Source organism: Plectropomus leopardus, chromosome 6 (genome assembly GCF_008729295.1).
Source record: "Plectropomus leopardus isolate mb chromosome 6, YSFRI_Pleo_2.0, whole genome shotgun sequence".
Taxonomy (NCBI): domain Eukaryota; kingdom Metazoa; phylum Chordata; class Actinopteri; order Perciformes; family Serranidae; genus Plectropomus; species Plectropomus leopardus.
The window spans coordinates 8237662-8260551 of NC_056468.1; the positions used below are offsets into that span (position 1 = coordinate 8237662).

The window sequence follows — 22890 nt, forward strand, 5'->3', positions numbered from 1 at the left end:
TGATTTTGTTTAAATGATCATTTATCTGTTGTTATACGCCTAATATATGTCAACATATCCGTATCAGAGTATTTTTCATCAGAGCATGTTCACAATATCAGTGCTTTTATTTTGAAATAAACGGAAGAGAAATCTTTACTGGTTGCTTTTAACTTGTGATTGGTCTATTAATCGTAAACTGACCAATCACAGCGAACTTCAGAGCCTCGCTGAAAGTGCGCTCGTTTTAGGTATTTTGAATGCCGGAATAGGAACGCTGCAGGACAAGACAGAGAGATTAATCACTCCCGCCTGCTCTAGAGGCGTACGAGACGACCGGAGACACAAATCGACGCCACTCAATGTGAACACTTCCTTTTAGTTGACAACAGCAATTGTGGGGCAGTGAGTGCAACTAGCCGACACTACACAGCAGTGAAGTGAACAGAAGACAGCGGGTAAACATTTAGCTTAGCAAATATATGTGGTCTAATGTGTCGTGCATAACCAAGGCTAGGTAGGTAGCTTAAATTTGCTTGTTTTTGTTATCATTTCGTTGTTAACTACAATAATGCTAACGTTAGCTACTTATTGCTTAGGTTACCAAGTTGTGCTGAAAGTAGTTTGCTGGTAGCAGTAGAACTAGTCACATATCACAATGTCGCTTAACCACTGGTTCGTTTTCAAGACGAGGGTTGTCACCAAACCCATAACCCACACAACAGACAATGGCTATGCTATTTGAGTAGCTCATGTTGTAGTGGGACTCAAGCAACTATTAATAGCTTGCCACAATGCTAGTGATATGTTAAACACAGTATTATTAGACCGTAAACATGCAGTTAAAATAAATGTCCATTAAGTAACGTGAGTTTGTTACAAGTGGCAAGCTAGGTAGTATCAGATGATTGTTGTACCCTACCTAGCACACAATTGAATGATATTTTGAATCATGGATGAGCCTCTGAACCTCTGTTACTTAATTGCGACCTTTGCACTCATTACCTTTATACCGGATAATAAACATAGTAGACCTTTGTGATATTATGCCTTACACTTGCTATTCTGAACATAGGTGTTCACAGGAGTAACCACAGCATGCACTCTGGATGCTTCATGTCATTTTATTACAGCCAAGTACACTGTGTAAGTACTGAAACAATCAATATGTAATGAAGTGCATGTATTATTTTTCTTTTGTGTATATGCCCTATGAACACAGAAAGTTAAGAAATGTGCTGTTGTCGTAATTTGTAAATTATTGCAATATTTAATCACACACAAACTGGTCTTTCAACATAAATGGCCCATTTCTACAGTTACAACACTCCCAAACATCCATTGCCTTCTTGCACCAACACTAAACAATGCAGTGCATAATAATTTTTATTCTTTTCTCTCTCTCTCTCTCTCTCTCTCTCTCTCTCTCTTTCTCTATCTCTTCATCAGATATGACAAAGATTTGAAGGCAGATGTGGATTGACTGAAACTTTGTAATCAATTTCCCAGTACATCCATGTGTATAATTTTCTTCAAGTTTGACCCCCGGCCAGCATCCAAAAATGCCTACAGGTGAGCTTTTAACCCTTTAGCCCCGTCTTGGGGCATACCAGGCTTAATGTTTAGGTAAATGTGTATAAGTCTGCTATTTTGATCAGTCATGCAGTACAGCAGGGAGATTCCAAAAGAAAGGCTATGCAGGGAAAATTAAGTTACAACATGTGTCAATCATGCTCTCAGAAGATCATAAAATGCATCATTTTGAGAAAATGTATCTTAGTTGCACTTACAGCTACAGGGTTGTCGTATAGCTTCAGCTAGATTGCAGACATCCCCAAATCCTTATTAGAACCTCTTGGACAAACAACCTGCCTGTAGACATATGACAGAGGCTGTTGCTAACTGTGGAGTGTTCCCGACTAGACCAGTCGACAAATGTGTGTGGACTGTTTGGTCCATAATGTTTTTTTTTTTAAATGTTGTGAGGCTTTTTTTTTACAAGATACACAAATGGCTATATTTTTGAGACATTTGTATAAAATTTATGCATGATATTTCTTTTTGATGTAGCTTTTTTAAAAAATGGATTTGCACATTTCACTCAGTTTGCATCATATGGCTTCAGTGAAGTGTTGGAGCATGCAGCTACAGAATATATAGATATTTTTTTAAATAAATATAAGATGAGAAACCTTTCAGGTGTCAAGTCTTGACATCACAGCTGTCATACTCTGACACCACTGCAGTGTTCCCTATTTCATCTTGTCCCAGGATTGTCTGGTGTGCCACATGGCGCTTGGAGCAGAGGTGCAAAAACAAATAAACAGCAGTAAAATAACAAAAGAGTTAAGGGAGGCAAATCCCCGTTTCTGTTTTATCATTTATTTTCTAACTGTGTGGAGCCAAGGGACTTCTGGTTTCCGAGATATCAGTCTTTGCCAGACCCAAGTTGTTTAGTGGATGACATATGTTACTCTTTTTTTCTAAAGAAATACATCACAAATTTTGCTAAACTCGACCATTTTTAAGATGGTTACAACGATTTATAAATTAGTTGTCAACTGTCATAATATTCACCAACTAATCTGATAATTGGTTTATCCTTTTGAATTGTTTTTTAAAGGAAAATTCTGTGCTTCTTAGATATGAATATTTTCTGGTTTCTTTACTCCTTTATGACAGTAAACTGAATATCTTTGGGCTTTGGAAAACACCATTTTCTGACAACTAATCAATTAATCAAGAAGATAATCAACCGATTAATTGACAATAAAAAAGAATCATTAGTTGCAACCCCATTTGGAAGCACTAAATCAATCTTTGTGCAACCTCAGTGACTCCGGCTCAGCAGTAAATGCTGACTTCTTTCAGTGGGAAGCACAGACAGGTGCACGATGTGCAGTCAATGTGAGTTACCGGGTGATGTCAAGTCCAGCACATTATAATCCCCTGAGCTTGAGAGTGAACTCTCTGCCTGGCCATAGTCCATCTCTGTCCTTCCCTCTGGGAGTCTGACCCCGCCTAAAGAGATCACAGCAGAGGTGTAGTATGAGTACTGACTCAGACCTGAACCTGGGGAAAGGTGAAACGTACTGTGTCCTAATGTGGTTACATCAGTGCTATATATAGAGCACTAGTTGCAGAAGTGGGTTTGGTTTGCTGCGCTGATGTTTAAATCAAGAGGAAAGCTCGGCATACTACAACTAAATTAGGTTGAAGGTGAGAATAAAGTTTCATTTAGAATAATTATTATACCTCCACAGCACTAAATGACAGGAGTATACCAACGGGGGTTAAATGGGTTCATGTTCAGCACAAATGACTCAATCATTGCCCGCATGCTGAGATTTCTATATCTTGAAATTTGGATTTGTAGCCTACACTGGTTTTCAATTCGAGCTTTTTTTTAGCTGCTCAGAATAAATGCAGTGCTGCAGTCAGCCAACCAGCACAGTAATGATTTTGACCTGTAATTATAGCACTTCCTTGAGGCTAGTCAATGTAATTTAAATATCAGCAGCTTCACTAAAAGTCCCAAGAGGCTACTGTGTTTATTGCACCCAAAAAACGGAAGTAACTGACTGATCAAACAGTAAAAGTAGTCAATCCCCCGAGGAATATGATGTTATTCGTGGCAATCTGCCAATTAAATTCTGATTTGTGCTGTAAGCAAGTTGACATTTTGACCCAACGCCGACTCAAGAGGAAAGCTTTTGGAGTGTCCAAAGCCTCAAATAGTGATCCTCTTGAGACCATAAATATATTCATTATAAATCAGTCTGCAAAATAGATTTTAATATTTTAAGCCACGTGTGGCTGTCAGTGTGTCCGTGTCTGCTGGTCAGTCCACCAGTTTGGGACAGACTAAAACATCTCAACAGCTGTTGGATGGATTGCCATCACATTTTATACAGACATTCATGTTCCCCAGAATATGAATCACTGACTGTGGGGACCCCCTGACCTTCCCTTTAGTGCCACCATGAGGTTGACATTTTTGGTTTTGCACGTTTGACAACCCCGGATGGTTTGGCATGACATTTGACACAGGCATTTGAGGTTCCCAGAGGATGAATTCTGATGACTTTGATGATGATAAGATTTTCAGATTTGAAAATTCCTGATGAAGATCTCTGTTAGAACGAAATGTTTCACAGTTAAAATTTACTGGGAGCTTTTAATACAGTGTGTTGATCCTTTGCTTGACTCTTGCCTTAGTTTGATTTTTTGATCCATCACCTATAAAAGCCCTCCACCTTGCTTCTTTCTTGTAGCACTATCGAGCAGACTAATTTTTTCACTTACCTAGTGGATTATGTCAACATCTAGCAATGGCTGCTCTTGAGAAAAAGTCACATCGTAACCACGAACAGTTTCCTCTGGGGACTGTAAATATCTACAGCAGATTTTGTAGAATTCCAGCAATTTTTTCAAAATACCTTGTATTGGAGCAAATAGTTCATCAAGTTAAAATTAAAGCATGATATAATTGCAAGACGAAAGGTGTAGGGCTTTCCAAAACTATATGGAACGATCGTAATCATTAATATTCTTCAATACATAATTCACAGCAAACCTAGCAATGGCTACTGCAAAGTCCACAAAGTATTGTGTTTACTGAATATAAAAAGAATCAGTGTTCGGTATTCATGAAAAGCTTTGATTTTTCTTTGCTTCTCGCCATCCCTCCTACATGATGCAGCTGTCTGTTACTGTGATCAGAGCTGCTCGCATGTGATTTCCCCCCCTCCGGATCTGATGGCAGATGCTCTCTCTGGTGTAGCATCATTAGTGTTAGCTTTGTTTTCCGGAGCAGTGGTGGCTCACACAGTGCCATGGGAACAGGCTATAATTAGCCCTTGGTGCACAGAGGTTGACCCCTATTAGGTCAGTTTGGTTTATCTGTTTGCTTCTGACAGAATCTAAGCTCCTACTTCAAGATTAATAGGGGGACCATTGCCAAGCTCAGGAGGAACACCCAGCTATTGTAGAGGTCAATACATTTCATTGGCCTTTTTAGCACCTCTCTGTGGTTTTTAAATCCATATCTCAATGATCTTAGATTCATCTTTTATGAATGTACAACAATTAATGTTGACAAAGCTATATATGTGCTTTGGCTTTGCCAGCTTAAATACCATAAAATACATAAGTCTATGGTTTTCTGCTAAAAGGATAATTTATATTTACAGAAGTGCATGGTGCAATCATGAAAGGTCATCTTTTCCTCTGAGCAAAGGAATAATTGTTTCCTGTTTCATAACTGTTGAATGTGTGAGATGAGCTGGAAAAAGCGTTTTGTGCATATGTGGTTCTATGTAAGCAGTATAACAGAAGCTGAGTGAGGATATATAACCATTAAATGATGTTACAGTCCTTTGCTGCCCAATTGACAGTAGTGACCTACCAGTAAAGGCATGTAGGAACTAATGGCCGCTGTTGCATTAGACACAGGTCACAATGCAGTCTGTGGTTGTAAATGGCCATGGACATAATGGCATCATTACTCACGGACACCCGAAATAATACTGCAGGTCAAAGTGCAGTGCAGAGCTTAACTGACAGGCTGCCTGTGTCATGCAGCGGAGTCACATTCAAGGTGATTTACTGTAAATCAGATCACACTCTTCACTCATTCACCATCCGTTCGTGCTGTTCATTCCTGTTTGTAGCAGTATGTATTTGTGTTGTAACTGTGCTCAGGCAATAATAATAATAAGATAAAACAGCTGGAAAGATTACTGACGCCAGGCAGGCGCAGACAGCTTTGTGAGACGAGATGAAGATGAGATGGTTTATTTAGATCTGTCAGAACGCATTTGTTCTTTTTTGAAGTGGTTTTAGCCACTCATGATGCAGTTTGCCTCTTAAGAGGCTTAAAGGTAAAAAAATAAATAAATAAAAATAAAGTTACTCTACTCTATCTGAAAGTGCCATCTGCTATATATGCTCTATTGGCTTGTTTGCCATCACTAGGGCTGCATCAAAGGATTATTTTTATTGGTGATTAATCTATTGATTATTGTCTTGGTTAATTAATCAGTTGTTTGCTCTATAAAATGTCATAAATGTTGTTCAGTGTTTCCCAAAGCCCAAGATGACATCCTTAAATGTCATGCTTTGTCAACAACCAAATTTCATTCAGTTTACTATCATTTAGGAGTAAAGAAACCAGAAAATATTCACATTTTCACGAGGATTTTTTTTATACTCAAACTATGAATTGAAGAATTGAATTGAATTGAAAGAATCGCACCGATCTGCACGAGAGGCACTACAAAAGTCAAAATTCCCCCCCAAAAGAAATTAATAATTTGAAATAAAAATGATAGATAAAATAAAGAATAGGCAGATGAAGACAAAGCATATTTCAGGCTTCCAGACAGTGTGATATAATTCCAAATATTACCCCAGATTGGTCCCTTGGCATAGTTTCTGTCAGTTATCCAGCATGCATTCATATTTTATCATATAATTGACCCATTCTTTCATTTCTGGGGGTTTAGTTGATTGAGTACTGTTCTAGCAGCTGCAGTGACCCCAGCTGTAACAACTGAGAATTTGCTTTATACCTCTTATACCTGTGACACAGCTAGTTCACAGAAACTGGTGAACTTAGGTCACAAGTTCTGTTTCTCCTCACTTCCTCTCCACAAAGATGGGCTGTCTGGAACTTTTTCAGGTATATTGCTTTTTCCATTAGCTGTCACTTTCCTTTTGATCCTCTCTTCTTTGGTCACCATCAAAGAACCTCCTCCTCCATGTAACCTTGACCTTTTGTATCCTCGGCATCCTGCTCAATCACTTTGTAATATTGCTGTACTCAAAGACTCCTGGACACATCTGAGGCCTTTATGAAGCCCGGGAGAGACTCAGGTTGTTACAGCAAGTCTGTGACAGTCTTTCCTTGGAATTTGAGTCAGTGGCAAGCTGTACCAACTCCTTATCTTATGGGCTGGAATAATGAGTTATTGATGATGAATATGCTTTTGAGACAATCGATGATCTTCTGTAATACCTGTAATACAGTACTCACTGGATGAACAAAGATAACAAAACAACCTCTAAAACCCTCTGATTCACCCTCCTCAGGCTAATTTTGGCTGCAAATAGAGATGAGGTCTACAACAGACCGTCCAAAGCTGCAGACTTCTGGGGGACCAACAGTGAGATTCTCAGCGGTAAGTCTGTCTATGTGAGTCCAACTCATGAATCAAGCTAGACCCGTTTGTTGTGTTTTGAAGCGCAGGCATTGTCCCTGTTTGACCTTTTATTTAAGTATGTATTTCCCTTATGAGACCTGCCCAAAACAGTCAGAAGCTGTAAACAAAACAAAACAAAATCAGGCAACTGTTGAAACCTGGCACGACAACATAAATTTTCTTGCCCTACTTTCTGACACCTTTTACAATTATTTGAACCTTTGAACACTGAGCAAATTGATGATTATTTCTTTCAAAAACATGAGAAAAACAGCAATGAGCAGCAATTTAAAAAAAAAAATAATACATTTTTATAAATTTATACATAAATGTAAATGCATTTTTTTTACATTTACATTTATAGCTAATTATCATTCTAACATTTGTAAGCACTTCAAGGTCATTCATGTGTTTAGGTTCTGTTGTAATTTCTTTTTCGTTTTTTTGTTTGTTTTTTCAGGTAATTTTCTTGTACTTTTTACTAATTCCAATTTTTGGGTAATTTCTTCATTTGTCTACACAAATGGAATATTTGTCAGACTTTAAAACAGATCTCTTTTGGCTCTGTGACTGGTGAAAATGTAGCAGATGTTGCCTTTTTTCTAGTGTTTGACTTCAGTTTTATTCAAGGCTTGGTGTTTTTCAATAATCAAGGCAAAAACCGTCTCCTCCACCTCAGAATCCAATGCTCCTCCACTCTGTCACAGGATATTCCCAACCGCAGTAAACTATATTTAATTGACTGATGCCCAATACACATTATATCCAAGCAGAGGAAATCAATCATCCTTTTTTCTGCTGAAGGAGGAAACGCAGAGATAGCCTCGTTGTTCATCAGTCTCCTTCTCCCCTCTGTAATAGAGGGGTCAGGACTCCAGTAGTGGGTCCTTAATTGATCGCTGCTTTTATGCGATGTGACAGGAATAAATGGCTCTGCCTTATCTGTGGGGCTGGGCGGGGGTGCGGAGGCAGGGCCCTGAAGGAGACACAGCATGACAAGAAGGAAAGTAAGCTATAGCTCCCAGTGGGATAAGGCTAGCTTTCCATCTGGTCCCAGAGGAGCAGGACCATGTGGCTCTGTTGGTCCCTCTCAGTATAAGTGGACCTGTTTTTATTGATCACCAGGAAGTACGGTAGACTTGCAGCTCTCCGTTTGCGTGTCATGCAAAGAAGAGGAATGTGGAAAGAGAACAACAGATTTATGGATGGGTTGAGTTTATTTAATTACTGCTGCTGGTGCAGTGACAGTCAATGAAGTATTTCCTCATGTATAACTTAATGCAGGCTAGTTCAGGTTTTACATGTTTTCTTACCATGCCTTGAAAGAAGGACATTTTGCTGCAAAGCTTCCCAAAGACATTACCCACTGTAGGAAAACAAATGCTGTAAATGATGGAAGAGAACCTATGAGACCTATGCAAATCTTCAGTAATGCTTTTTTATTTGTTGATTTGTTGACCATTTTTCAGGTTTCTTGCAAAGAACTATGTAATTTGGTACAAACTGTTGGAGAAATAGGAATTCCATTGAAATAGAAGCTCCATTTAAACCCTGGAAAATTGTTATTAATTTTATTGGTTTTAAGAAACTTGTCACACTTATCGACTTGAACGCTTGCCTCATAAAAGTTATGGCAGTTTTGCACGTTCAGATGACCTGCCGCGTTTTTTAAAGTTAGAGTGAGGGACTTTTACATGAGTGTCTGTTAGATTTAAGCCCTTGCCACACTAGTTCAGGCAATGCTTATTGAGCCTATTGCTACCAGGGAAAGCTTTATATTTCTCAAGAGATTTGGTGTAGGGTGTATGTGGTGAATTTTCTACTTAGTGGCACAGGAAGTGATGCATTTTACATCTACCAGCCACAGCTAAAGGAGGGAGAGATTCATTCATGGACATTAGATTTGTTTTTTTTGTGTTTTTTCTGTTTGGCAGTACTTTTCAGTTTGTTTTCTCATGGCTTCATCTATATGTGTTTGTGATTCTGATGTTCTTTTCTGGTAGGTCAGCTATATGTGTTGACAATTAGAAATAACGATTTTTAAAAGAGGGGAGCAGCTAGGAGTATGGCACAGGCTATAGCGTAATATCTTAAGAAGTGTAGAAGGAAAGTTTCTATAAAAATGACCTTGGCATTCAGATGAACAAGTTTAGTCAAAAAAAGAGTTTTTAACTCAAAGAGTTATGTTAAACTACTGTTAAGGTTTCTTAAATGGCTTCTAACGGCGTACAATATATTTTACCCACAGACGATGTCTGAGCTACGTTTATTTAACGTTCTACTACCTTTGTGTTCACCAGGCCTGGACCTGGAATGTGGCAGGGAAGGAGGGTCATGGCTGGGGATCAGCAAGCGGGGCAAGCTGGCTGCAATCACCAACTACATGGAAGGACGACTCAACCCTGATGCACCAGGAAGAGGTGAGCCAGCAGTGAAAAAGCCACAAATATATTCACTGATAAATTCATCCACAGACTCCTGTGAAGTTTCTTGCATGCTGCTTACACTGCACAGTTATTTAATATCTTAACGGTGCCTAATAGTCTACTCGTGCAATTTCTTTGAAAGTTGCCACTGTATAATTTATTTTCATCCACCATTTAAAGAACAGCATTGTAATTCTGAAGAAATCATTTGTGCAGCAAGTTTCACATATCTATCTTTTTAATTATTTATATGTACATATTTTATATGTATTTATTATTAACAACTAGGCTGTTTTTTTGAGCACACACTTTAAGAAGCATTTCTTTTTAACTATGCCATTCTGCAGGATTTCTAGTGTCCAACTACCTTACGGACAAAGATCTGGACAGCTACGCTTACCTAAAGAAGGTGTCGACAGAAAGCCACCTGTACAACGGCTTCAACCTCATCACAGCAGAGTTCAAGTAAGTAAAAGGTGTGGTGAAATCAATTTGAGTGTGAGGTCCATCAACTTGTACAGCTGGTACAAAGACACATTTGTCTTTCAGTAGGCTGCCACATTCACAAGGTGATACATTTTATTAGTTGAAATTTATTCCAGAGTTAGGAAAAATATATAATACGGCAACCTAAGGCTGTTGGATGTTAAGTTCTTTATTGCACCGTGGGTGTCAAGAAGTGACATCAGCAAATTCTTGCGCACTAAAGGATACTAACTCAAAAGTTGTTGTTTTTTTCGAAACTTGTTGAGAATGGGCTGTAACTCTGCTGCCTTAACTTGGAATGAAACCGCAAAGGCAGCGTCTTCGTCTCTGGAGTGCAAAGCAGGCAAAACTGAAAAGAAATCTCAGCTGCTGAGCTGTGAAAGAGCCAGCATTAAAATTTTAAAGCAACACCTGTTCTTATTTCAAGGTTTCAGACAAAGAAAATCTAGACAGCATTAAAAATAATGAGGGGTTTTTCTTTCTTTTTTTTTCTCCTCCTTGCCTGCTTTTCCAACCTGACTGAATTTGGTTATCTGGTTATGGGAAAAAAATCAAATAGGGATCAGTGAACAGTGAGATAGTTGTCATGGTGGAGCCCCCTGTAGACAATTGGCATGGAAACAGGTCTTAGTTTCTGCCAGCAAGAGGCTGAAGGTTTAGCTGCAGCACACACCCCTACCAAGCTGTATCCCCGGCGGGGGAGGAAAAAAAAAAACAGGGTTTCCACATTGAAGTTTGGTGTCATGATCCCTGTATCCTGGTAACTTGGCCTCAAGGAGGATCTCCTCTTAAGATGGATTTTCTTGCCCTTCCTCTGCATTTTTTTAGCATTGCTTTAAGGTTAGAGAAATGCATTGGTTTTCTGCTGTCTTAGGATCATAATATCACTTTTAAAAAATGTGATATCAGCTGCCTTCTTCCAGTATGACGGATATGATGCAGTTTATTGAAACAAAGGATGCTTGATTTCAGACAGAGGTGACCTTCTCAGCCTTAGCCGGCGACTTTGTAGCACAAAATTGTAATGGCCACTAGCTGGTTTTATCAGCTATAGCCATGTAACGGTATGTTTCCAGCTCACTCGTTGATGAGATCTGTAAAATGGTCTCTTTGAAGCTAAAGATACAAGTTAATGATACTGGTTAATTGCTAGTTAATGATTTAAGTTAGAGAAATGAAAAAAGAATTAGAATTGTTCATATATATCAACGTATGACTAATTTAAATGTTAGTTCAGACTTTGATTTCATTCCAATGTCACCCTATTTAAAGGAATACTGCACCAACAAAATGATCATTTGTATACCAGTTACTCACCCCGTGTTACATTGAAATTCGGAAGAAAACGCAGATTTTTTTGCATGCCTCCAAAGTGAATAAGGAACAGAGAAAATTCTTGATGAATTGAAGTCATAGGACTCCATGTTTTATACAGCAAACCTATATAAACACATCTTTTTTTTACAAACTTTCACACAACATGCAGTACAATCCATGTCTCTTTCACTCAGCCGTATACTCAGTTCTTCCCGAACACATGCATTATCACTAAAACCTCTCTTACTTAACAGTTACGCACACGAGTAGTGTGCCTTGGCAAGTATGTGCCTTTGAACTCTGCTCATTCATTCCATTGAGCAGAGGTCAGGCACACAGGCTTGCCAGGCACACTACCCATTCATGCATGAGACTGCTTATGCATCTTTAGAAAGTATGAAATGTTCATCTTTTGGGCTCCTTGGCCTTGCAAATAAAGCCAGGTTATATTACTGTGGGTGGTAACATTAGTGCATATTACCATTTTCCACTTACATTCTTTACAATTTTTGCAGAGGACAGAAAAAGACTCTGACCCCTCAAATTCTAAAAAAGCTGGGTGTCTCTCATAATATAGCCCCATGCACACGGCTAGATCTTGTAAAGACATCCAAAGTTTGACAGACCTGCCGTCCCTAGTTATGGTTGCAAAGCACTGACTGGAAACTCGCAGTGGAGTATGGGTTCAAGTCAAAGTGAATGTACAAATGAGTGAAGTGTCATCATTTTTCGTGGACTCCAAAGAAACGTGCAAGGTTCATATGAGAATTTTTAGTCTTTCCCTGTCCAAGGTATTTAATATAAGCCCAAACTACCTGCTATTTTAATTGCAAGAGTACCAGTATTATTTTAGCATTTGAAACCCCCCTTTCTTTTCCTAAAGGACTAAACAGCAGCTAGACGGCTCAGCCGTTATTTCTTTGATGGGCTGAAGCCATCAAGATATGCAAATGTCCTTGTTAAGACCGCGAGCTGTAGTTGCGCCTGCGCTGCCCCAGTGGCATTCCTCTTAAATGAAAGAATACGGTGCCACCCCACGCTCAAGAGACACCAGGAAAGCGAAAGACACCGTGTGTTTATGTTGTGATAACGCCTTATATCTAACGCTCTAACTGGGCTGTCATCAGGGGCTGAAATCACTCAACAGAGCCTCGTGCTGTGAAAGTACAGCAAACGTTCCTCTCCTCAAATACTGATGAGAGCTGCATTCGCTGCAGATTGAGATGACACGCAGTGACAGAAAGCGGGCCTACATCTTTTTAATAAACACCGTCATTACCGGCCTATTTGTGTTCCACTGTAGTGTGTCCGGCAGCTCAGAGGAAATAAGGTGTCTAGTTTCTTTCCGAATCAATAACTACATCTGGTGGATAGAGAGGAGCACTGTATTACAATTAGAGGATTTCTCGTTCATCTGTAACCAGCGACATGATTTATGATGGGGTGGCGGTGGGGGACACGATGTGCCCAGCATTTTAAAGCATTGTCTTTCTTCACTCAGTTTTTTAGCGTGTGATCGCCCTCATTGACATGCAATAAAGAGAACGTGTGTGCGCACTAAGTACACAGCCCAGAGGCATTCAGATATTTCAGTCTGGCAGTGACTTATGTATCGCCCCTTTTTAATTGTGAAGCTTGTTAAACTAATACAGCCTTGATTAATAATCTATAATCATGTTAGGTTGAGTTGTACATGCGAGTGATTTAGGCAGCAGCAGCATTTCATTTCCCAGAACATCATACAGAGCCTTCGCTCCGTCGAGCTAACACCATATATATTTAAATTTTGATCTCAGATATTTTCTGCTTGATGCTCTCAAGGCTCCATATCCAACATTTCATCTGACTTTTCTATAGCTTTGGTTTTTGATCCCGCTTCATGTCACTCTCACTTTAAAGCCAATGCCCAGAGATGATCCATTTTAATGAATATCTCCTCTGATGTTCGCCTGCAACGAAATGCCTCGCTTAATGCACTTTCAGTCAGGCAGAGTGTGGCTGCTTTATTAAAACAACTTTAGAAAGTGGTTCAGTGTTATGGCCTCCAACCATGTGTTGTAATTCTTGGCAGAAACTTGTTTGAGCTGAAAAAGACAAACAGCGGCGCATCAGATTCCAGAGAGTCAGGGGTGGACGAACTCTCGACATTTTAAAGAGGAACAACTTTGAATATTTGTTTTTCCATGCGCTACTGAGATTACCTATTGCGAAATCACATTCTCTGTGAGCAGAGTAGAACATGGTTTTGTCCTGAATAGAATGAGCCGTAGATGCTCACAGTAAATAGCTCAGATATAGCCTGCATTGTTCATTGAGTGAATCCAGATGGTCCAATAACTGCCACAAAAATTAAAATAATGTTGAGTTTGGATTCACGATTGTTAGCTTGGGGTCATGTTTTACATCAGGAGGAGATCGGAATCCCACAACATTTTTGTGCATTTTTCCTTCCTTTGAAGTCTGTTTGATCACATGTCGGCTAATTGTGATTTCTAGGTCAGTTGTGATAAGATTTCATAACCAGTGTTTTATAAGAACGTTAAAGGATTCTATTCATGGAGTCAGTGGTCACGTGGAGGTCATACATATAGTGGCTGGTGTTGAAATAGGCTGCTACATAAAGTCAGTTTTATCTATAAAAATTAGAACAAGTTGATCATATTTACGATGTATCTCAACATTTGAATTGATTCATTGATTCATGATCAGAATATTTTCTGAAATGTGTCTTGTGTCCCAGGATATACAGTTTCCCATAAATACTGCACAATAATGTAAAACACAACATTTAATCAAACAGCACAACCATTCAGCAACTGCTACACATCTCATCAGACATTATAAAAAGTGGATGCAGTGCAAACAGTTTGATCATTCACTATTTTACTCAGGAACACCAAAGTTACTTAGAACCAAACTCTCACTTATGATAGTTTGACAGACTGAGGAACAAAAGAGTTCCTTAACCTCTTCAATCTTGCCTGTGGGACTCTAAATCTTCTGTGTGATGGCAAAAGCTTTATTCTTCAAATAAAAATGTGAAAGGGGTCAGACATAATATTACCAGCCAAAGACAACCTTCTTTTCCTATACAGAGTTTGGAGCGTAACAAGACTAACAATGACATTGCTGACATGCTGATGTTCAGCAGGTATAATGTTTACCTTGTTTGGGGGGGGTACAGATAAGATAAGGGTGAATACAGATGAGATAAGGGTAAAAGTTTATTTATCTCAAGGGAAGCAAATATTTTTGCAGCAGTTGCAATACAAAGTAAGAAAGGTTTATAACAATATAGTTAATCCATTTGGTACAGAAACCACACGCCAGAAATGTAAGCATGTTAACAATGTATCGTCCTATATGACATACCAAATTCAATATATATACACTTAACTGGTTAACCAGTTATTAATATTAGTAAAAATGTTTATGGTAATCCATCCAATAGTTTTTCAACCATTCAACTTTCCATAGTCACTGGGATTCATCCTTTGGGTACTATGGATATCTGAGCCAGATTTTATGGTAATCCATGCAGTGGTTTTTTTAGATATTTAAATCTGTTCTGGTAGACCGATTGACAAACCAGCATGCCGCCATGTCTTCATAGAGCTGTGAGGCTGACATGGTTAAGAATGATTAAAAATGAACACCAGATAAATATTTTTTCCCCTTTCAATGCCTTTAAAGGGGACCTTATGTGCTTTTCGTTGTTTTCTGTCGTATTTAACACAATTTTTGATGTTCACATTGAACGAGGCCAAAGTTTCAAATAAAGAAGTAAACATAACCAAGCAATCTTGGTTGCCGATGTTGTGAATTTTTTCCCCGATTCGGATCATATCACTGCCGGAACATATCTGGTTGTGTTTTAAAGCTTTTATTGGTGATTTTTCACAGTTGAGGAATCATTACAGTCATTCCCCAACTACAGTGATGGTGCAGAGACACAGAGGCACTAAAGACCTCGAAATTCTAAACAATCAGAGCAGACTGTGGCTTTTTTCTAGGAGGGGTGCTAAAAAAAGCCAGCTGCTAAAACAGAGCGTTTCAGACAGAGGGTGAATACAGGTGCACCAGCTCAGACAGTACGTGGAAAAAAGGTTTTATTTCTAACATTAAAGCATGCAAACATGGTCTGGTAAAAACCCAAAGTACAAGCATGAACCTGACAATGAGCATAATAGGTCTCCTTTCATGTCTGCATGTGTGGGTGTACATGCACAGATGTGTGCTTTTGGATACAACAGTACATGTTTTCATTACCCAGGAGCCTCCACCAACATGCCCATCTACATTCTGATCTGATAATGTCGAAAGCTTATCCAACCATCTCCAGGCAACTACACCACAGCTGGCGATGAGGAAACTCAGCATAGAGGACTCTTCATTAGAACGTCTCCCAGCCAGCATACTGATTACTTCTCTTACTGAGATCTGAAAAAGCCTGCTTTCGACTCTTCCCTCCTCGTTCCATCTCTGCCCAGTGGCCTTGACCTCCCGCTGTTCCCTCATCTCAACCCAAATCAACCCACAGCACACCTGATGGGACTCTCGATATTCCAGCCAGTTTCAAATAGCACAAATAGAGCTATCTCTCTGCAAATCCACCACCTGCTACCACCACGGTCAATTTGATGCGAATCACAGGCAGAGTGTATACACAAACACCAGGCCACTCAGGTATTGTTGAGCTCAGTGCCAAGCTCAAAATAGTATTTTTCAGACGTTTTGTTTGCCCACAGCAGAACTGACAACAGGTAAAAGCTTTACAGATTCTTCAGTTCCCCTTCACATCACAATGCCATCCGGTTCCCACTGAGCAGCTACTGTGTACACGCATGTACGAGGGTTGACTGCTATCACTCGAGTCAACATTAGCCAGTGCGGCAGTGTTCATAGTAACCATAGGAACACAGAAAAAGTAGTTGTTTATTCAGACTCTTCAGCTGGGTTTGGGTACAAGTTGGAAACAATATTAAAGTCTTTGCTTTGTTGTTGTCGGAGAGATAGTGTAATGTCAGCCGACAGCTTTGAGGATTCTCTCGCAGCTGCTCGGACACATATTGTCCTCCCTTTAGAAAAACACTCAGCCCAGGAAAATTTACACAAGACAGAGGAGTGCTTGTGCAAACAGTAAAGGATGACCTCTGCACAGGGGCAACTGTTTGTAGACAAGCAAGTTTATCACTCATCGTTTGTAGGGAGTGCAAGAGAGTTTGTTTGAGGTTTGCTTATGTCAGTGTGGTTCATCGTGTTATTATCTCAGTCTTTGGTAGTTTTTTGTGGAATGAATTGTAATTAACTGACTAATTGATAACCTAATAGATAATGATAGACATTGCCTTCGTTTAATTTGGCTAGGGAAAACAAGAAGCATTTCATCCTATCAAGCCATGGGGAAAGTCTGACTTTGAGAAGCAAATACACAAATATATAGTAAGTTTGTTCAAATGAGGTGATAAATGTTTTTTTTGTATGTAATAATTAAAGCCAAAAAAATACATCTCAACTAGCTTCTTGACACCCCATAGCCACACTGTGGGTGAAATTATTGTTTTTTATATGTAGTTCTTTATATACTGTGGTCGTCTGGGTTTAAGCAATTTTCCCGGTTATGTTCAAAATGTTGGCTTAAACATCACCAGGATTGTGCAATTTAGGATTGTTTTGTTATCAAAAAATCTTCCATTTACTTTTTTTATTAACCGATTAGTTGTTTGGTCTAAAAAAAAAAAAAAACTGCTTTAAAAGATGCCAAAGATAATTTCCGAGGGTCCAATGTGACGTCTTGAAATTGCTTCTTTTATCTGACCATCAGTTTGAAATCCAGAGATATTAAGTAGGTAAAAAGCTGCAACTCTTCACATTTGTGCAGTCTCTATAAACAGACGAATGCATATATACATACAGAATATGTAGGCAACAGGACTAGATTTTGGTATCAGAAGCCTTCTGGTTTCTGCTTGTAGCTTGAGTTTTATTTTCATATTCGTGTGGCAGGTGAACAGTCTGTGTGGAGAGGCAAATCACATTGGCCGAAATGCAATCTTGGAACTTGTCAGTCTGACAATTATTTTGCTTTATATGGGCTAATTCCCTTTTCTTTTTTTTTATTTATCTGCATTCATCCTCTTATGGAGATTAGCTTAAATGATCGGTGCTGTATCAAAATATGTTCCCCCCTGGGTGGTTCAGGTTGGGGTTTGGTTAGGTTAAGGCTAAGGTTTAGGCATAGGGAAGCATATATTGATGGAGAAACAGACTTCGTCACAACACCAAGACATATATAACTGCAGCCACATTATGTCTGTAGCTTACACAATACGCCCCCTACAAACTGCCTAATACGACCGTTGGTTGCACTCAGGCACAACGCCACTTGTTGTGACTAAATATGAAGATGTCGCAATAGTCATCTTTATCCATTGATTTTATGCATAATACAAAAAGCACATGTTTTAGCTAACAAGTAACAAGATGTAGCAAAAGGGGCTGATTATGGACTGATAGTGGGCGAGTCATGTAACTGCTCCAGCTGCAGCTATACCCACTGGACAACACAGGCTCATGGAAGATGAAGTCCTGGCTCAGATTTCTGCTTCCTACACAGGATCTCCAAATTATTGGTTATTGCCCCCAGAAGTTTTATCGTCATTAGGCGATAGCCAAAGGGTTCCATTGTTGCATTTGAGAAGCTGGAACAATCAAATCTTTGGCGATTCCACTTGAAAAGTGAATCAAAGTAGTGGTTACTTTACTGTGGATCAACTAATTAATTAATAGACTTATTATGTCAGCTTTAAAAAGACATATAAAGTCACCGTTAATGGGTTTCATGACATAACTTTTCTGCACATGGTGATATACGGTATAGGCCAGAGGCTGATATGTATTTTGGCTTTTAAAACTATTCAATAAAGTTTGTGGCAGCTGTAAGCCCAGCAGCATATTTTGTTCTTGTCTTGCCAGCTTCCTGACTGGGAAATCTTCCAAGTTAGATGTTGAAGCAGTGTTGCGCCACATTTCAGATTGACTGATGCCACTGGTATGGCTGTCATAAAATTGACATCAAAAAATCCATTCCCCTGCTGGTTCAAAGGATTTGGTCATAATTTATTATTCACTCTCCTGTACCAAAGCCGTCACAGATGCCCTTGATGTCAGACAGATTTTTCAGACTGAATAAATTCCCCTCTAACTGAAGACTTTGCAAAAAAGATCTAACGCCGTAACTAAATGGTTTTGTGGTAGTCAGAGTTGTTTGCAGCACTAATTTGTATTTTGAAGCATTCATTTTACCCAGTTGTTCCTTTAGGATAGATTAAAATGCTGCGATTAACTGTGGTGTTAGGTATTTTCCCATTTGTATTGCCTCAACAAATGAAACAGGCTTCTTAATTCCTATTTTCCAGGACTGCAAAGAAAATCAATCATTAAAGACTTCTGTATGGTGCATTGTTGAAATTCTCTCTCACCCCGAGCCCTTGTTTCACAGGATTCCCTCAGGAGTGCTTCTTTGAACACCATCTTTGCTCTGTTTACATTTACTTAAAGAGCATAGAAGCATTGTGACTCTTGACACAGACTTCATAATTAGACATAAACAACTTTAATCATCACTAAATGCAATCCGTAATTTTCCATCTCACTGTGTCCCATGTAGAGCCAAACAAGACATTGTGTGTTACTATGGAAACAGAGGCAGCCCTGAACCCATCCATCTAAAACCAGGTCTGTGTTTTTAATATGGTTGCTGTAGAAACCATTCCTTTCAGGTTACACTATCCTCTCGGCCTCTGGCCCATTCATGTTTGGCTTGACATTTACATGTTGATACTGTTCTCTGATTACTGGAGGATGTGCCGCAAGGTCACTGACAGAGCTTACGAGTGTATATGTGTCTGTGTTCTTCGTATGCCTCTCAGCAGGAATCTATGGCTTGAGTAATTCGTTGCTGGACACTCCGTGGAAGAAACTGCTTCAAGGCAAGCGCCACTTCACCAGCATTGTCAACAATCAGTCCCTGTCCTGCGATGGACTGGTGCAAGAGCTGCTCACCGTTCTCAATAATGAGGAACTGTAAGTTGTCAATACATAGTTAAACATTCCCTAGTTGTATATTCACACATCCTAATAACACTTTTCATTCTTTTTAATTTACTTGTATCAATATAAGTCTTGATGTTGGATGCAAAGCATTTCTGTGGGTTAAATATGGATGAATTACCACTAATGGTGTCATGAATGTTTACGTTCGGCTGAGCAATATATAGGTAGTATTTCAGTAATGTAATGTGACACTGGATATGTCTTAGATTTGGTAACGGTAACACAGTAATATCCCAAGTTTTGTCTTTTTCCAGTTTTAAAGGCTGCATTACAGTAAAGTGATGTAATCTTTTAAACTTGACAGACTGTTCTAGCTTGTTATTATTTGCCCATACCCAATTAGGAGGGATGGGAATGACCAGAGGCCCCTCGATACGATATTATCAGGATATTATTGCAGTTTTGCAATTTAAATGTGTTGCGAAATGCTGAGCTTTGTGATAACATATCTTGCAATATATTGCGATTTATTACCTTTTTTCAACTGCAAATGATCTACCCGAAGTAAAACTTTGTCAACATCTGTTTTATCTGCGATAAAATTCTCTGTTTGTTTATGTCAGTCATCTTTATAGCAGCAAAAACAGTGGACTGGGGGGGGGACTTTTCATTTTTATAATTGTTATAGGCAACCAAAAGTTTAATTTGTATTTGTAATATCAATAATTGATGTAATTAAAAAAAAGCGATGCTTGGTGGCGTTGTCCACATCACTGAAGATAATTGTTCAAAAAAGTAATTGCCAAATTGTGCTTTTTATCAGAAGAGATTTGGCCTAAACGTTAAAAAAGGAGCATCCAGTGTGTCAACTCTCAAACTTTATGTAGAAACTTTTAAAGTAGCTGTTGTTTGTATATTAAAGGCATCAAGACTCAACTGCATGACCTATTTTTTGCCTGAGATATTTTCAGAAACAGATTTCAGTGAGCTGGGATTTAAGAGGAAGTTTGCAAACAAGCATGTTCATTTAAAGCTGAGACTTAAATTAAGGACCAAACAGGTTGAGGAAACAATTTGTGCAGGTATTGTTTGCACATTACATCATTTATGGATAATATGCATCAGTTGATCGCTGACTTAAGTAGACTGCATGGGGAGTATGACACAGAATGGCCGATGCTAGCCTATGAAGCGCCTTAAAAAGGTGTGTTGTGTTTTTTTAACAGGAATGCACCTGATCCAGCTCAGGAGAACCAGGGTAACTATCTCAGCAAGCCCATGATCCAGGCTCAGTCAGCGGTGTGTGTTCGCACCCCTGATTATGGCACAAGGTCAGTCCACCTACGCCAAATCTCTCTCTCCTCTCTCTGTCCCTGTTTGTCTCCACCTGAGGGGACTGACGGGGCTGTGCTGTCCTGCAGGATCATAGCGAACACAGAAGTGGTGGTACACAAAAATCCCCGGTGTAATCAATCCTCCACAGCAAGGAAACAAAAGGGGAATTGTCTGTACTGTGATGCCACGGTGGACTAGTGGATACAGAAACTCAGTTGTAGCTAAAAAGGTCAAAGGGTTCGTCTCTGCTGGGCTAATAAGAAACGAGGTAAGGTAAGGTAATAGTAAGCAGGATCAAGAGGGAATTAAAAGATAAGATAAATTAAAGGACACAATAAAAAAGAGCATCACATAAAAGCAAATCTGTAAAAATGGGTTTTAAGAAGTGATTTAAGTCACTGATTCAGCCAGCCTTATCTCCTCGGGCAGGTCGTTCCAAAGCCTAGGGGCCCTGACAGCAAAATCAGGGTTACCTTTTGATTTAAGCCTCGACTTTGGAACAACCATAAAGGCCCCACCTGAGGATCTGAGGCTGTGAACGGGCTCATATGGGGTCAACATTTCTGATATGTAGCTTGGGGCCAGCCTCAGACAAGATTTAAAAGTGAACAGTAAAAAATTTAAAAAATCAAGTCTTAAACGGACAGGGAGCCAGTGGAGGGAAGCCAGGATTGGGGTGATGTGATGTCATCTGTTAAAACCATGTGACTTTTAAATGACGTCAGTTGTCCTCAGTGTCACTCCTGCCTCCTACCTGTGTTCTTTAAAGCATTTTCAGTTGTTCATTCTATATTTTCCCTTTTTTTTTTGCTTGCATCCGCTGTCCCTGCCAATTCAGGACCAATACAGTTATCCTGATAGACGCAGAAGGTAATGTGACCTTCACAGAGCGCAACATGTCAAACTGTGGCAGCACGAGCAAGTGGAGCACCAGTTCTTTCCAGTTCAAACTGCAAGTGTGAAGACATGATGGAGGAAACCAACTCTGTGCCTTTCTGCATCACCTTTCCTCCGATCACCCCCTCTTCCTCCTCCTCTTCTTCTCCTCCTCAGCTGCATTCCTCGCAGCTATGTGAACATGAAGACTCGTCTGCACTTTTTCTTCACCTAGTCTCAACTAGCTGCCTCATAAACATCAGCGATATGTATTTCTACTTCTTGATTTAAGTTATAATGATGCATATTTCGAAAGTGTGTGCTAATTTAAAAGACTGCCAAAGAACATTTATAATTTTGTAGAGGAAACGTTTGTCACCTACATTCAATTTCACAGAAGAGCAGGGTTGGGTTGCCTCCTCCATTACAGACTGCTAGCTTTAAAATGCAATTAATGCTTTGGTGCACAAAAATTATTTTCACGCAGTCGAATTTATTCTCGTTCACTTCGGGGTGAATATACATTTGATGCACAATTTTGCAGCCTGCATTTTGAAATGATAACCTATTTTACACAATGGGAAGTGATTGGGTCACCAGTACTTTCTAGAGAATGTATCATCTGATTAAGCTTCAAAGTAATTGTCATGGATTAGAGTTACCAGCTGATTGTTAATTTTATGACTGTAACGCTGTTACAGGTAATCAATTAGTAAGGCCCCAACCATGCACAACAGTAGCTTCCGTGTATATTACAGCAGATAGTAACAGTTTCAGGCACTGGATCTCTGACCACTATCATGGTAGAATAATGCATTTTACAACTCCTTGACAATAAAAACAGTTCATCCAAACACTCACATTTGGCTTACCATAATGATTGGTGACACAACCACACTGAGAGGAACACTTGTGTTTTTTAATCAGTAACCATGTGTTTATGCACCTGTTATGTGATTTCTGCATTTTAGTCTTTTTTTTTTTTTTTTTAAAGACAGCTGGTTCTTCCTTTTATCGTGTGTATTTTACTTTACTTGCCATTTACCCACATCCATTACACAGGTGTCGGTGCTAATTCAAAAGAAAAAAATAATCTCTCTGACTAGCCTTAAGAGGGCTGTAAAAGTGGTTGAGAAACTCAAACTGGAGAAGGCTGTGTGCAAATATTTAATGTCTTATCAGTTCATAGTAGACATCTATACTTACTGGACAGA

The 22890-nt window shown here is 39.3% G+C and overlaps 1 protein-coding gene across 4 annotated transcripts; it reads left to right on the plus strand.

The window, feature by feature from the left end:
* Window positions 1-331: 331 nt before the first annotated feature.
* tango2 (transport and golgi organization 2 homolog (Drosophila)) lies at window positions 332-22536 on the plus strand. Of its 4 annotated transcripts, none has more exons than XM_042488993.1 (10): window positions 332-437; window positions 1055-1125; window positions 1429-1551; window positions 7072-7160; window positions 9482-9601; window positions 9955-10072; window positions 19080-19147; window positions 19342-19495; window positions 20692-20796; window positions 21639-22536. In XM_042488993.1, exons 3-10 carry the CDS (start codon window positions 1496-1498, stop codon window positions 21760-21762), a joined length of 834 nt encoding a protein of 277 aa, XP_042344927.1. In that variant the 5' UTR covers window positions 332-437; window positions 1055-1125; window positions 1429-1495; the 3' UTR covers window positions 21763-22536. The 4 variants fall into 4 exon arrangements, with proteins under 4 accessions (XP_042344927.1, XP_042344930.1, XP_042344929.1 ...); XM_042488996.1 differs by having other exon boundaries at window positions 19345-19495; XM_042488994.1 differs by having other exon boundaries at window positions 359-496.
* The last annotated feature ends 354 nt before the right edge of the window (window positions 22537-22890 follow it).